This window comes from Dromiciops gliroides, chromosome 3 (assembly GCF_019393635.1).
Source record: "Dromiciops gliroides isolate mDroGli1 chromosome 3, mDroGli1.pri, whole genome shotgun sequence".
Taxonomy (NCBI): Eukaryota; Metazoa; Chordata; class Mammalia; order Microbiotheria; family Microbiotheriidae; genus Dromiciops; species Dromiciops gliroides.
This window is the reverse complement of record NC_057863.1, coordinates 59,749,071-59,765,624: the sequence shown is the minus strand read 5'-3', so window position 1 is coordinate 59,765,624 and position 16,554 is coordinate 59,749,071. Positions and strand designations below refer to the sequence as shown.

The 16,554-nt window shown below is 39.5% G+C and overlaps 1 protein-coding gene across 2 annotated transcripts in view; it reads left to right on the top strand.

Moving 5' to 3' along the window:
• Positions 1–16,554, top strand: part of RHBDD1 (rhomboid domain containing 1) — a 180,904-nt gene that overhangs the window by 47,731 nt on the left and 116,619 nt on the right. For both annotated transcript variants that reach the window (XM_043995202.1, XM_043995201.1), the window contains 2 exons: positions 3,005–3,525; positions 6,106–6,238. In XM_043995202.1, the coding sequence (XP_043851137.1) occupies positions 3,093–3,525; positions 6,106–6,238 (566 nt within the window). In that variant the 5' untranslated portion in view covers positions 3,005–3,092. The remainder of the gene's footprint in view (positions 1–3,004; positions 3,526–6,105; positions 6,239–16,554) is intronic.

Sequence of the window (16,554 nt, the reverse complement as noted above, 5' to 3'; positions counted from 1 at the left end):
TCAATGTGTCCAAATTGTACACTGGGTCATATTTTTAACCAGGGCTTATGGGTCTATGTTTTTCCTGACATTGATTATGCTTTATCAGCTTGAGAGTCCTGTAGAATTCTTCCACATCGTGCAATGATAATCATTTAAACTGGCATTGTAATCTTGCTTTCTGGTTTATAAAGCACTTTATGTAGGTTTTCTTCTTAAAATCCTTAAAGCAAGGGGTATGGGGTGGTGACTATGGTTTTTATCTCCATTTTACAGATAAGGAAACTCTGAAGCTGATAATTGTTTGTTTGTTTGTTTGTTTGTTTTGGCAGGCCTTGGGAGTCAAGTGACTTGCTCAGGGTCACATAGCTAGTAAGTGTCAAGTGTCTGAGGCTGGATTTGAACTCAGGTACTCCTGAATCCAGGGCCGGTGCTTTAACCACTGAGCCATCTAGCTGCCCCGATAATAGTTTAATAATTTAGTCTTACAGCTAAGTGGGACAGGTTTCAAACTCAGGTCTTCTTGACTACCAAGTTGAGAACTCCATCTACTTACTTGTACCAACTAATTGCCTTTATTATTTTCATTTAAAAAGAAAAACAACCTTCCCCTTATGTTGGAAATTTCTCTGGCCATTATCAGCAGAGGTTTGCAAAGTAACAAATTTTCTTTAACATCCATTTCAAAAAATGTTTTTTACCTTTATAATCAAATGATTATCTTTAATTACATTGTTGCTTCATCAGCTTGCAAAAGAGTAAGATTTTGGTTTCTCAACTAATTGATAACAAAGGCCTTCAGTCAAATATGTAATTCCACTTCCCATTGTATATCAATCTGTTATTCCCACTGTATTAATTAGTACATATGTTAATTAATCTATAAATAAAATGACGAAGATTTTTTTATATATGATTCCTCAAGCACTGTTTTGAAATTATCAGTCTTGGGGCAGCTAGGTGGCACAGTGGATAAAGCACCGGCCCTGGATTCAGGAGTACCTGAGTTCGAATCTGGCCTCAGACACTTTACACTTACTAGCTGTGTGACCCTGGGCAAGTCACTTAACCTCAATTGCCTCACTAAAAAAAAAAAAAAGAAAAAAAAAAAGAAATTATCAGTCTTTTCAGGCAACACCAATGTTTATCATGTTAAATGAAACTTTTTTCTGTTAACAGTTCTCAGTTGCTTATTTCTTTACTGCAAGAATACTCTGACCGACCATAGACATCAAAATTTGCATTTTCTTATGAAAAGCAGCCAATTTTCTCTGGAAAAAATGTTAGCGACGTAGTTACCTCTTGCACTTTTAATGTATTTCATTCTATTTGGTGACATGCCAAAGCATTTATACAAAGCAAATGCAGTGGTCTTTGTACCTCTTCAAAAATAGCACTTGTGAATCCCAGTGATAAATATAGTAGATGATATTTTCTGGCTTTGGGCTTTGTTCATTTTGTGTTTCTATATTTCTGCTATTGAAACTGTCTCTTGTTTTTGCTTGTGTTAATCTTAGCTCCTTGTGAATATTCTCTTCACACCTGTTATGTATTTGTCAATCATGAAAGAATATTAACTTTGCTTCACAAATCTACGATAATTAAAAGTTTAAGAAACTGAGTTTGAATTTAATGATTTAAAATATCATGATAATGTATTATGTGCTTTCTTGAGTTATTTCACTTTTTCAAAATTTGCAGGGTTTTGTTTGTTTGTTTTTTGAAAGCAGCTTATTATGTGCTTCACAAAACGAATGACAGGTAGAAACATAATGTTGTGCTGCTTCAGAATTTCCACAAAAGACTGTTTAACTTTGAGTTTACACATTGAAATGCAGCAAGCAGTGTGACATTTAGCTGCATTATGGACCTATATTGTAGTCGAAAATAGCCAGTAATTTTGGCCATCACATCCTTCCTCTCTCCCCAGTTTTGAAAACTGCACAAAGTAGGCCTTTCTCTAGTTATGTTATAGCACATCAGTAGGATTTCATCTCCTTGCCAGGATTTGAAACAACCTGTTACTCTTTTTAAAAAAACAAAATGAGCACACACAAAAATGAGCTTTTCTATGTACAACGTAAAGCATAAAAAGGTTGGTTAGGTATGGAGAAGCCCCAGATCTTTACATAATAAAATCATGTAGCCTGGGGTCTAAGAGGCAAGTGACTTCTGGGGTCATCATTTTGTCACTAAATCTCACCTTTTTCCAATTCCTTCCTTCCCTCTCCCTCAAACAAACAAACAACAACAGCAACAAAAATAATATATAAATAAAGTCCATAAGAAAAGACATTTATACAAGGATGACTTTGGAGTCATAGGACCTGGGTTCAGATCCTGCCTCTGATACTACCTTTGGTCTTGGGCAAGTGATCTCTTTGTTCCCCATGTTTCCATACCTAGGAGAGCTAGATACCCTCTAAGGCCCCTTCTGGCTCCAAGTCTATGATCCCCTGAGAATCCATCAGGCCTCTTCTGTTATCAAGTCTTAACATTTCAGGAAGAGCTCTCCAGTCCTTGAGTATTCACTTTGTTATTCATTTTCAGCTTACCTCAAGTGATGGTATGGGTATCTTTCTGCACTTGGTTTCTTACCAAGGGCTTTCCTCAAAGCCGGAACTTAGGGGAAATGTATTTCCCATAAACAGTGCTGGTTCCTGGCAGTCTGACACTATTGCAGTTTTCAGCTCTTATCAGGATATATTCTGTTCCCATTTCAGGGAAAACCCAACAATCCAGAGGACATTTTATAGTTTCCTCCCAAAGAACCTTCACACACATTATTTTGGAAGAAGAGCCTGGATTGAGTCTTGACTCTGCCAGAGATGAAGTATATGACCTTAGATCCATCTTCCAGATCATCTTTCTGACCCTCAGTCTTCCTCATCTGCAAAATGCAGGGATGGTTATAAAACTGATTCTGTGAATTGGAAAGGGCATGGCATCAGAATGTAAGATCAAGCCAGAAATGCCTAATTGATCAGTATGCACTGTTTGGACTTCTATTTCATTTTTATTTCAGATATAACTGCCAGTGGGCTCCTTTTGGATTTTGAAAATCACATCATATTTTGCTTCCATCGAGTTGGTCTCCTGGACTTTTAAGGACCATGCAGCGGAGGTCAAGAGGAATTCAACAAGGCCTGCTTTTACTTGTTTTCCAAGTCATGCAGGTTGGGATCACCAACATCCCTCCTGTCACTCTGGCATGCCTGGCCCTCAATGTCTGGCTTTTCCTCAATCCCATGAAGCCTTCCTACTCTCTTTGCCTAAGTGTGGAATCATGCTATGAGAAAAAAGATTGGCAGCGCCTGCTGCTTTCTCCTTTCCACCATGCGGATGATTGGCATTTATATTTCAATATGGTGTCCATGCTGTGGAAAGGACTAACACTGGAAAGAAGACTGGGGAGTGTTTGGTTTGCCTACATCATAGCAGTCTTCTCCTTGCTCACCGGTGTGGTATACATGGTCTTGGAATATACTGTTGCAGAACTTCTGGGCCAACCTGCCTACAAAATCTACTGTGCCATTGGTTTCTCAGGTAAGGGAGGATAACCTTTGGACCAGCATTTATGCAGACCCTCAGGGAGAGGTGATGCATTATGTCCTTTCACTAAGCATATGTTCTTCTTGGGTAATGGCCATTTTGTTATTATCTAGGAAGAACATTGGTAAGGTAGAGAGAATATTCTGAGGAGAGTAACCATAAATAGTGGAAGTCCTTGAGTCTCACTTGTATGAGGATTGCTTGAAGGAATGGGTATGGTTAGCCTAAAAAAATAGCTGGGTTCAAGTATTTGAGGGACTGATGTAGAGAAGAGGGAATTTGATTTGATATTCGTATGCCCAGAAGGTAGAACCAGAAATAATGAGTAGAATTTGCAAAGAGGAAAAAATATTCCAACAATTAGAAATGTCCAAAAGTAGAATGGACTGCTTGGGGAAGGAAGGGAAGGGAAGGAAAGGAAGGAAAGGAAGGGAAGGAAGGGAAGGAAGGGAAGGAAGGGAAGGGAAGGAAGGAAGGAAGGAAGGAAGGAAGGAAGGAAGGAAGGAAGGAAGGAAGGAAGAAAGAAAAATACTTACACACCTAAATTGTCAAGCACTGTGCTAAACACTGAAGATTCAAAGATAAAAAGAAAAGTAGTCCCTGCTATCAAGGTCTTATGTTCCAGTGGAGAGACTAGTTAGATATGGATAGATATGAATAGAAATAGATAGAGATAAAGGGTAGAGGTGGTCAGGGAGGGACACTCTAGCTGGAAAATGACAAGGGATAATGACTAGGCCATGGGGGCAATAGATTGAAAATAGCCCATCTACAAGAGACTAGGTGGCGGAGGTAGAGGAGATGCTAACTAGAGGAAGAACAGATGGCCAGAAGGAACGGTGGTAGTGAAGTGAAGTTATGGCTGGGGCATTTGCTGGAAGAGTGGTGCAAGAGAGGTATTGAAAAATATAAGTCCATTTCTTTTCTCCCCACTCCAAGCCCCCCTACTCAGGAGGAACTCAAGCAGAAGCTAGATGATCACTTCTTGGCTATATCACAATGGAGAACGTTGTGGAGAGAGAGAGAGAGAGAGGTGGTGTGTGGGTGGGAAAAGATGGTTTATGAAATACTTTCCCACTTTGACATTCTCTGGTTCGGGGAGGGGGTCACGAGTGACCAGCATCTCCTAGGGAAAGGGAAGAAGCCTAGTATGGTAGACAAAGCCTGATTTGGAGCCAGGAAATTTGGGGTCATGTACCCAGTTCTGTAACTTATCTGTGTAAGACTCCTGACCAATTCACTTAGCCTCAATTTCCTCCTCTGTAAAATAAAGTTGGATAAGATGGTCTTTAAAATCCCTACCAGTTAGTATGTTAACTACGATTCTAGGAGCAAGACAGAATATTGTCAGCAGTTAGGAATCTGAATTAAGATGAGAAGAAACAATGTTTTTTCTTTAGTTCCTTCCCCTCTGACTCCCACTGTTATCTAGGTGTTAGGCCATAGAAAGTGGTTTAGTGCTGAGTAATAGACTAGAATCCTAGAAGTCGAGGGCTGACTTACGTCAATGGTATTTATAGAAAATTAGACCGTAGTTATCATTAGATATCGGTGTTGAGTTGCTTGTGATAAGGATTTTTTGGGGAAGCTCTTTAAGTATCCCTTTAACCAACTCTGGTTTCTTAACCTCTCCCCCCCTTTTTTTAATATAGATGTATTTTTTATGCTTCAATTGTTAGCATGACTTTAATTGTCTATTTTAAGATTTAGGGTATAGATTGAAGGAGGACAATAATGTTTCATAAAAATGTTGAATGATTGGACACGTATAACCTATATCAGATTGCTTGCCATCTTGGGGAAGGGGTAGGGAAGGGAGGGAGAAAAATGTGGAACTCAAAATCTTCTAAAAAATGAATGTTGAAAACTATACATCTAATTGGAAAAAAATAAAATACTATTTACAAATTTAAAAAAAAAGAATGCTGAAGAGAATCAATTCCTGTTTCCTCAGCTCTATTTTACCTTGAACATCTTTTCCTTCTTCTAGTCCTTATACCATATTAAGTCTGAGAAGTACTTTCCAATGATATAATAATAATGATAATAATAATAGTGATTGTCATTTATATAGTACTTTAAAGTTAGCAAAGAGCTTCATATATTATGTCATTTGATCTTCAAATATTATTATATCCCTTTTACAGATGAGGAAACTGAGACTAACAGAAGATAAGTGACTTTCCCAGAGTCACATAGCTAGTCAGTATCTGAGATAGGACTTGAACCCAAAGCTACCTAACTCCTGGTCCAGTGTTGTACCCACTATTACCATCTAGTTGTTTTCCACTTCTACATGAGGATGGGAAGGTACAAACAGTTGTTCACATTAACACACTAACTCCTTAAATTAGCCAGAGAATAATTTCGGTGAATCATTGTCTTCCTCCAGAAAGCCAGCTTGACAGGTTTAGGGAAGATGCAGAATCTTTCCTAGCAGTAAGTTGTGCAGAATAAAGTAATCCTTTTTTGGCTTTTCATTGGTTTTGTTTATACAATTGCTGATGCCATCTGTGTGTAAGGGTGTGTTTCATTTTTAAAATAATATGTGTTTGTCCTTTTCTTCCCTTTTAGGAGTCTTATTTGGCTTGAAGGTTCTTAGCAACAATTATAACCCTGGAGGACACACAAATGTTATGGGCATGTACATACCCAACAAGTATGCCTGTTGGGTAGAACTGGTGATGATTCATTTGCTCTCCCCACAGTAAGTGTTCACTCTTTTTGGAAAATCAAAATGGAGGAGCTGAATTTGGGCTATGAAATGTTTCAGGAGAAATGGAGTTAACTCTTATTTAATTGTTGGAGAGTGTTAAAATGGTTACCTCTGATGATGGTGGTGATAAGAAGAGAAGACTCACAGAATGTTTGAGCTGAAGGGACCTTAGACATCATCCATTTCAGCCTTACTGATTTGCAGATGAAGGAACTGAAACTCATAGAGATTCAGTGGGTTAGACAAGGTCACACAAATAGTGGCAGAACCAACACTATAATCTAGGCCTCTTATTGGCACAATACCACAATGCTTCCTTTGGTTTTGTTTATTTTGTTTCATTGGTTCCTTACTCTTGAATTAAAAGGGGGGGTATTTGAGATGATCCCACCTCAACCATCATTACTTCTAACTGCACTATCAATTGAATAACCAAGAAGCATTTTTTATTGGGTTGGCAAAGTGGCACAGTGGATGAAATCAGGAGGACCTGAACTCGGCTTTAGCCGACGTAAGTCAGCCCTCGACTTCTAGGATTCTAGTCTATTACTCAGCACCAAACCACTTTCTGCGGCCTAACATCTAGATAACAGTGGGAGTCACAGGGGAAAGAACTAAAGAAAAAACATTATGTTCCTTCTCATCTTAGTTCAGATTCCTAACTGCTGAGTGATCCTGGGCAAGACGCTGAACCTTTCTTAGTTTTAGTTTCCTCATTTGTCAGGTAGGGACAACGATAATAGCACCTATCTTAAATAACTGTCAAATTAATTAGATGAGATAGTATTTATTAAATGCTATATAAATGCTACCATCATCATCATCAATAATTGTTATCTTCTTATGTCCCAGACATTTTACTGGGAATAAAAAGACAGAAATGAAGCGTTATTTATTGATTGAGGGTGATAACATGTGTATACATATATATATATATATATGTGTGTGTGTGTGTGTATTTATACATACATTTATATATATTATATATACATATATGTGCAAAATATTTTGAGAGTACACTACTACTATGAAAGTAGATTGATTTTTGTTGTGAGCACCTTGCAACATTGCTTGAGAAGGAGACGAGACTATGGGATAAAGGAGGAGGAATTAGAGATTAAAGAAGAAATCATGGGAAGGAAGATCATAGGGTCATAGATCTAAAACAGGAGGGCTCCTCAAAAGCCATCTAGTCTAACTTGACTTAACCAAAGTCACACACACACACAGCAAGTGACTAAGCCAGGATTTGAACTTACGGTCATCTGACTTCAAATCCAGTTCTCTTTCCCCTGTATCTTGCTGTGTCTCAACATTTCTTGATTGGGGGCATTTTTATATATTTAACAAGAGTGTGTTTACCTTTATCTGAGAATATGCTTTCTTTGCAAGCCTAGCAGGCTATGAGATTGTGTAGTTTTCCAGCCTTCAGTCTCCCTTTAGTGCTGATTGCTGGTCTTGGACAGCCATCATTTGAAACGTATTGTTCTCCGGTGGCAGTTTAGCTAAGAGAGCCTAACAGAATCATCAAAGTTTTCCCTTTAAAAAAAGTCCAATAATGTCTGACCTTTTATCATTTGAATAGTTCTTTCTCACCTTGTCACACCAAAGGGCCCCTGACGGGTTTGATCTAGCTGGGATGGAAAGCAGGGGCTTTCTCTAGAGACACTTATAGATGACAGTCTCCAGCTAATATTCATATGTAAATTAGTTTTCTTGGCACTTGAACTTTGAGATCGTGTCATGAATCTATTGAACAGCAAGGCCCTTTAGCATTCCTACACCACCATTTCTGAGGAATTCTGCCATACTTCTTTCTTATCATTAAAAAGGCATAGCCTTGTTTTAAGTGGTATGCCCAATGTGTGGGGAAAGACTTGACATACCAGGCAGGGAAATGATGTCACGTTTCTCTTCCTTCAGGTTTGTAAGAACAGTGCTTTAGATTTTCAGGAATAGCGGCTTTGAATGATAACCTTGTATATCCAGGCATCTGCATATGTATGTGTACAGATGAGGTCTCAGGAAAACAATGGGTAAGGGCAAGGGGTTGGGAGTAGCTCACAACAGTCTAGTGGGAACACGAGAGCGAAAACTTTTTCTGCTTCGTTTTAGGATTTTTATTCTGATAACCAATCAACATTTTCATTAGACATACTCTCTATTTCTTTAGATTAGAGCCTTCCTTTGTCAAGAGAATCAATGGTTTGCCCTTTGGAAACCAAGGATAGCCTTTTGACATCAATACTTGAGGAGAATGCTGGCGTAAAGAAAACAGAGTTAGGGTCGTGTTGTTTTCTGTGCTGCTGGTTTTATCAAACACATTAACTGCCACTTCACATGGTCAACCATTAGCCCTGATAAGGTATAGGAAAGCCATTATTTTGACAGGTATATGTCCTATCTTTAACTTGTGTTCTGCCCTCTGAAGTCATATCATATAGAAATACCATCATTTATTTAACTAGGGCATCTTACACTTAACAGTATGCATTCACTATACATTACCTCAGGGGGAGAAGCTTCACCAGCTTTATATAAGGAGGAAGTGCTTTTCATTTCGCCAAAGATTTGTGATCATTGTGAGGTAAAGGACCTACTATGTGCTTAGCACTGGGGGTATCAATGACAAAGCAAAGTAAAACCCTGATCCCAAAAATTGGATAATTTTTTTTTTGGTGAGGCAATTGGGGTTAAGTGACTTGCCCAGGGTCACACAGCTAGTAAGTGCTAAGTGTCTGAGGTTGGATTTGAACTCAGGTCCTCTGGAATCCAGGGCCAGTGCTCTATCCACTGTGCCACCTAGCTGCCCTAAGAATTGGATATTTTTACTGGAGAGAAACAACATATATGCAGATGAGTGCAAGGGAAGTCCAACATGGTGTATTTAGGGCAGGGGTTCTTAACCTGGAGTCCATGGATTTTTGGTTTTGTTTTTTAATGATATTTCATTATCTTGTTCCTTTGCAGTTCTACGTATTTTATTTTAGGCATTTATAAACATCATTCTGAGAAGGGTTGCTTTGGCATCAACAGGCTGCTCAAGGGGTTCATAACATACCCAGAAGGTTACGAAGCCCTGGTGTAGTGGCATGAACACTGAATCTGGAATTAGAGGATTTGGGGCAGGTACCTCAGTTTTCTCATCCCTAAATTGAAGGTTTTGTAGCTCTAAGGTTTCTTTTAACTCTAAATCTTGTGGCTCCTGGGGCAGCTAGGTGGTACAGTGGATAGAGCACTGGCCCTGGAGTCAGGAGTACCTGAGTTCAAATCCGGCCTCAGACACTTAACACTTACTAGCTGTGTGACCCTAGGCAAGTCACTTAACCCCAATTGCCTCACTAAAAAAAAAAAAAAAATCTTGTGGCTCCTGAGGAGGAAGAGGATTGCTAAGAAGCTGAGCTCGGGAAGTGAGGGGTGCTAAGGCAGCAGCTTTGGGGTAACTTCATTCTCCCTCCCCCTTCCCCACCATTCTGAATATGCCCATGAATAAGAAGGACAGAATGTCATAGGAGCTGCCGCTTCACTATTGGCCATGTTGGTTCCCTGGTTAGGGATCTTCAAATTATCTTATTTGATCCTCAGAACTTCCCCATTAGGCATATTGGGTAGACACCATTACCCTTATTCTGGACTAGATCTGACTTAGGCCAGTGGCTCCAGTGGTTTTGACAATGATAATGGTGACAAGAGGAAGCCCTCCTTTTCTCCATATGGAAATGCGTGTGATTAGAAGGCATGTGCTGACTCACTTTCTTGGCACTGTTACATATATCTGGTCTGGAGGACACTGGCTACTGGCAGACTAGGCTTTTTGTGTCCCGAGCAACCTGGAAGCTTCCAACAATGGCTTGCTCGAGCCCTAGTCCCCTTGACACAATTCAGGCTCAGGTATGGCTTCCTTACCTGTTAGGGGAAAACTAGCCCAGCCCATGTGTCAAGGACCCTACTCATTGTGGCTCCTATCACAACCCCTGTGTGGCAGATAAGGGGGCCAATATTCAGAGGTTGTGGTTTTCTCAAAATAACACAGCTAACTTGTTGATAGAACTCAAACGTCCTTGACTCCTGGTCCAGTACCCTTACCACAATATCACATACCAGCGTCATGTAAACACTCAAGTGTTAACAAAAAAAACCAAAACACTTCTGCAGCCTGTATACAAACAGGCCTCTAAAAGCCCTCGTCATTTATAGTTTTCCATTTGGACTCCATGTTGTACTTTCTTCACAATGGTGGTGAATTTCACCTTTGGTGACCATGTATCTCCCCTTTCTGTGCCCCTAATGATAGTCAGAGGGTTATCGAGCAAAGTCCCCTTCCCATAACACTTAACACTTTTCTTGAAACAATCCTGTGAATTGAGCAGCTGGAATATTTTCATCCCCACAGAACAGGTGAGGAAACTGGAGCCCAGGGTGTATAGATGACTTGCTTGAGGCCACATCAAGCTAATGGTAGAGTCTGGATTGCAAATCGGGAAACATCTATTCGTCCAGAGTTCTCTCTACTACATTATTGCCACCTCCCACGTTACTATGATTGATTACTTCTGAGACTGTAGACGCTTGGCGGCATTATAATTGGGATGTTGCTGATTTGTAATGAGCAATTGAACTTTGGCCCTCCTCAAAAAGTCTTTGCTGAATGAATGAATGAATGATTGGATTAGCTTTTAAAGTGCATTGCTTCTGTCATTATGAAACCTACTGGAACTTATGGGTATATTCTCATGTTATAACTGATGGTGAATCCCATATTCTCTTATAATTCTCGTATTTGACCTTAGGAATGTTCTTTACTATTTTTTTTTTAAAAGACAAAATAGGGTTAGGGCAAGAGAACAAATCTTGGTTCCAGAACTTCAGAATATTTATCTGTACATGAATTGGTAACTTCCAAAGGGCTCCAGCAAAAGGGGAAAGTTTTCAATCCATTGATGACTCAGACATGTCAAAATGGGGTAAAAATTATGCTGGAAAGAATACAGCCCGAAGCCCATCAACCCAATAGTCTGCTCCTTCTCCTCCTAGTGTTTAATGTATTTGTGACTGTTATTCAATCAGGAAATCAGACATACCAGGTTGCTGTTGTGGACTTGGAAGGGCAGAGCCCACCATCACTATTCATTTGTGATCTTGTGGGGCAGCCAGGTGGAGCAGTGGATAAAGCACCTGCCCTGCATTCAGGAGGACCTGAGTTAAAATCCAGCCTTAGACACTTGAAACTAACTAGCTGTGTGACCCTGGGCAAGTCACTTAACCCTCATTGCCCTGCCAAAGAAAAAGGGGAAAAAAAGGAATAAAAAATCCCCATAACATTTGTGATCTTGGCAGGTGAGCATTCCGACCAAATACCTTGTTACCTTTTCTAGAGCTTGCCAATGACGAGAACTGAAGAGAGAGTGAGCAGGATTATTCTGTCCTGTGGTCATGTCAGTGGTCATGAACAGAAGCAAAATTCAGCCCAGCCAGAGTTCTTGGCCAGTCATTCATTAATGACCAGACATATGCTTTCTCAGTTCAGGTCTTCCCTTCATCTAGTGTACATCCCAAACCCTTCATCACTTCTAGGGAATGGTTTGATCAACTGCAGTGACCCCCCCCCCAAAAAAAAAAAATTAATCACCTGGTTGCCAATCCTTCTGGTGATGAGGAGAGCTTCTAGGCCGTTTCCAACATGGAAGGGCTTTGGAAACTTGAATTCCTCTGAGATAGCTTTGGAGAAGCCAAGGCAAGTCACTTCCACACCACCAGGAAACCCTGTAAGTAGGACTTTCATAGGGATTTCAGGAATGAAATAGTGTTATAGATAAGTCTTTGAAGACCCAGGATGGTGGAGTCCTTTTGTACAGAGGGGAAAATAATGAGTGATGCTTTAATGAGAGCAACTTGTTCTCAATCAATGGACATTTGGTGGGCATTAAGGAAAGTACTATGCTAGGTACTAAACATATAAAAATGAAAGTGAGACCATCCCTGTTCACAAGGAGCTTATAGTCTAAGTACAAAGATCAGGAAATTCTTGCCTTCAAGGAGTTTATGTTCTAATTTACAAACAGGGAGTAGCCTAAGGGAGGGATGGATCATTCTGGGATATTATGATGGAACAAGATGGTGGCCTGGTGAGGTTGACAGAGTGAACATAAAGATACCTAGAGGAAGAAGACCTCCAAGTATATTGGGTGAACCCTTTGTTGAGGACCAGTGGAAATATGTGGAAAAGAACCACACAGGATAAAAAGGCAAGACCAACCTCTTAAGTATATAGAAAGAGAAACTAAGGACCAGAGGAGGAAGTGAGTTATCCAAGGTCTCCCAAATTTCAGGTGTCAGAGATGGTTCTCAAACCCAGTTTTTCTGACTTCAGATTCAATAAACTTTCTACTGTACCTTAGAGATTTTCCTTCCCTCCCTCCTTCTTTCCTCTCTCTTGATATCCAGAGTATCTAACACAGAGGGATAGGGACCATGCTTGTGATAGAGGAAAACTCTCAGATGAGGACACTTCCTCCCCAGTGCAGACCAGCGCCTTCTCAGTCAGTCACAGACTTAGTGAGTTGCCTAAAACACCGAGAGTTCTCAGTGCTTTAAGTGACTTGCCCAGAATCCCACAGCTGGTGTGTATCACCCGTGTCTCTGAGGTCAGCTCTGTCTCTACTATGCCAAAACACGCACTTAATAAACACTAGTTGATTAATCAATGAGTAGAGCTATAGACTGGTGGTTGCTTAGATTACAGAACCATCGAAGTATACCAGTATACCTGCTAAAGAAACTGCATATTCGGGGTGCCAAGAAGATAGATGTATGTGTGTATATGTATGTATGTGTGTGTGTGTGTGTGTGTGTGTGTGTGTGTGTTTTAATGATGCTTTAAGTCATTACTGGGGGAATAGTCTTGTGATCATTAACTTCTTCCACCCTTGCATTTGCGTGCTTTCAGAAGTGTTCAATTAGCTACCTAGCATGAGTTCTAAGTAAGTTTTAATTTAGTAACAGGAGGACATATTGCCTCATGTAATTGAACAGACCTGCTGTGGCTTTATTTGGAAATACATATGTCATTCATAGGGGTTGAATTAAGCCCCATTGGCTTAAGAAATTTTACTACTGGGTACAAAGACAAAAAAAAGAGAAGGATTTTCATAATACGTAAATGAGACAATCCGTTATTTAAGGCATGTTTTACCTAAGGGCTTACCTTCCAGTAAAGGAGGTAAGCTGTCTATGGAAATAGGGAAGCAGCTGTTTCTTCCAATGGACCACAGTGCTGACTTGCAAGCAGGGTTTTCTACCCAGGCTTCAACTAATTGGCTGTCATGCTGTGATGTAATTGTGGGTGTGTGGATGATAACACCTACCTAATCTCTGCTTTAACTAAGAGCACCGTTAATGATCAATAATGGGGTTGGGGTGACAGGTGTGGATATGTCAGATAATGATGACTATAGGTTATTTTAAGAAGATTAAATTGATGTAAGAAAAATCATTTGTCCTTGCTTGGAAACGACGCCAATAAGTGTGGCTAATTAAAACGTAGAGCCCAGTTGTGTTTTGTGAGAAATGCGATTCTTTTTTCCTCATAAAACCAAGTGCTAAATGTAGCAATTATTTTGACTCACTTTTTTTCCCCCTCTTACTAATATTTTTTCATTAAAAAACGATAATGAAGCTGGTGAAGTTCAGTTATTTCCCTTTGGAGTATTTAGGACTTTGCACTTTGGCCTCCTTGGAAGTGTCTCTGGGAGAAACTGTTGTAGACACGTGTTATACAATTAAATATTCTCTTTCCCCTAATAAGATGAAAAAATCAGATCTCTAGGGATGTTCTTCGTGTTTATTGAATTGTTCTCATTTTGATGCAGAAAAAGAATATTTTATCCTTAACCCTTTTACATTTGCCCATTTTTGGGGCCTCTTTTGAAGTATTAAGTGATTTTGGTTTAGAAATCTTGAGAATTAGAGCTGTTTTCTATTTTAATTTAGCTTCGGTGCAGATTATGTAGAATTAAGACCGTCTGTCCTGTGAAGTCTCATCATTAGTTCATCAATTATTCTGTAGTAAGCAGCTGAGAACCAGCCTCAGTGTGAATGGTACTGCTATTAGAAGGTGGTTTCCCATTAGCTATTTGAGGAAGAAAACAATAAAGCTCCAATTGATCTCTTGTTAGATGGCCCTCGTATTCCCTTCTGAATTCAGGAGGCTAGAGTTTTACTTTCCAAGGCAATCTGTGATTTCAAGGTCAAATAAATAACACTTTCCCCCCATTCTTTAGAAAAAATGAATCTTTTCTGCTATTATGAAGCTATTGTCATCTTGAAAGATATAAATGGTAGCCATGACTTTTTGAACAAGCTCATTTCAAACTGCAAATCAACACTACTTAATAGGGAGATATTATTTCTCACACAAGAATTCAATGGAATAGTCTATTTCCTCCATTGTTTTTAAAAAGCGATTTGAAGTCAGATTTCTTCTCTCCTCTCTTCCCACAAACTGAAAGTTCATAATGGGTTTTGGGTTTGGTTTGGTTTTGGTTTGGTTTTTTTGGTCAATGGTAGCTGGCGGTAGCAAGAATTTAAATATACCTCCTGTGACTAGTCAACTTTATGGGAAATTCAAGTAGGCTCTTTTAAGTATTTTCTGAAAAAATCACTTTTATATTTTAAGAATTCAGGGGCCCCATTTGTTGACATCTATTTTTCTCTTAAAGTAAAAGGATCACAATTAAGATGTTATGATTCAAAAGGTGTTTTCTGTAGCTTTTTTTAAAAAAGGAAAATACAGTTAAATTGTTTGCTTGGTCATACATCCAAAGTGACAAAGTAAGTTTTTGTTTGTTTAGCTTTGGCCAAGCGAAACCTCCATCACTTTAGTAGTTACTTGTTAAAAAGGATTATACCAGTTGTTAAAGAGAATTTGAAAAAAGTCTCCAAATACAAGTATCTTCAGGGTTCTTATGGGAAAGTTCCCAACACATTGAGAAATGGTTATACTTGGAAAGAACTCACTGAAGGATGTAGACCAAGTAATTGAATATCTTGAGATGTGGGTCACATTTCTTCCTATCTCTCTGTTTTCATTGTCTTTGTTGTTGTTGAATCATTTTAGTCTAAATACGACACTCTTCATGACCCCGTTTGGGATTTTCTTGGCAAAGATACTAAAGTAGTTTACCATTTCTTTCTCCAACTCATTTTACAGATGAGGAAACTGAGGTAAACAGGGTTATGTGATTTGCCCAGGGTCATATAGCTAGTGTCTGAGTCCGGATTTGAACTCGGGTCTTCCTGACTCCAGACCTGGCACTCCATCCACTGTGCCACCAGGATTTTGTGAAGCATTAGTTAGTAAATATACTCTGCAACTTGCTAATGAAAGACTGTATGTGTATAGAATCTGCTTTCATTGCACATATTTTTTATAGATCTTGAAGATGTTGACAAACAGTATTTTAAAAACTGTCAGGTGTGTGTGTGTGTGTTTCAGATGAGTGTTAAATAATTCAGTACTGTGTGCATTGGGGAGAAAAATGACTTTATAAACTAGGAGTGCTCTTTTGTACTGAAAATGCAGTGAAAGGCTCTGAATTGTGAATGGGGTAGCATCTGTTCCCTCTTTTTTAGTTATGACCAGTGTTGTATTGATGGAAACCTGTCTGACCTGTGCTCCCCTTTGATTAGCTCAGAGCAATTTAAATATAGAAGTGATGTGTGTGCTCTCTGTGGAATGAGTTACTAGCCGCAAGCTTGCTCTCCAGCTCTGATCTAAAGTGATGGTACCGACTAGTCCTATGTCACCGGGGCTGATGGCTTGAGCTCTATTATAAGATTCATTACCCCATTCTCACCCACCAGCCTTATGGGTGCCACTGAATCCAAAGTGAAGGGGAGAGCAAAAAGGGGCAGGCATCTTTGTGGGGAGGTGTGGAGAACATCTCCCAAGAATCTTTTGGCTTCTTGAAGGTTTGGCCCTCCAAGATGAACAGATAATGAGTTTCTTGAGTACTGAGCTCTTTATGAGAGTGATACCAAAGAATTAAAAACATCCACACTGTTCTGGAGGATCATTCAGACTGATCAGAAGCGAGAAATTGGGAGGATTGGGAGTCACCATGGCTATGAATCGCACGTAATTGCTCTCCTTTCATCCACCCCTTCTATTTGACAAGGCTCTGCACATGAAAAATGGTGTGTTGACGTAAAAAGGCGTTTATATGAAATAGCTAAGTGTATATAATACAAATGACACTATCATTCAATCCTGAATCCTTTTGCAGTCTGGCATTCATCTCCCCCCTCCC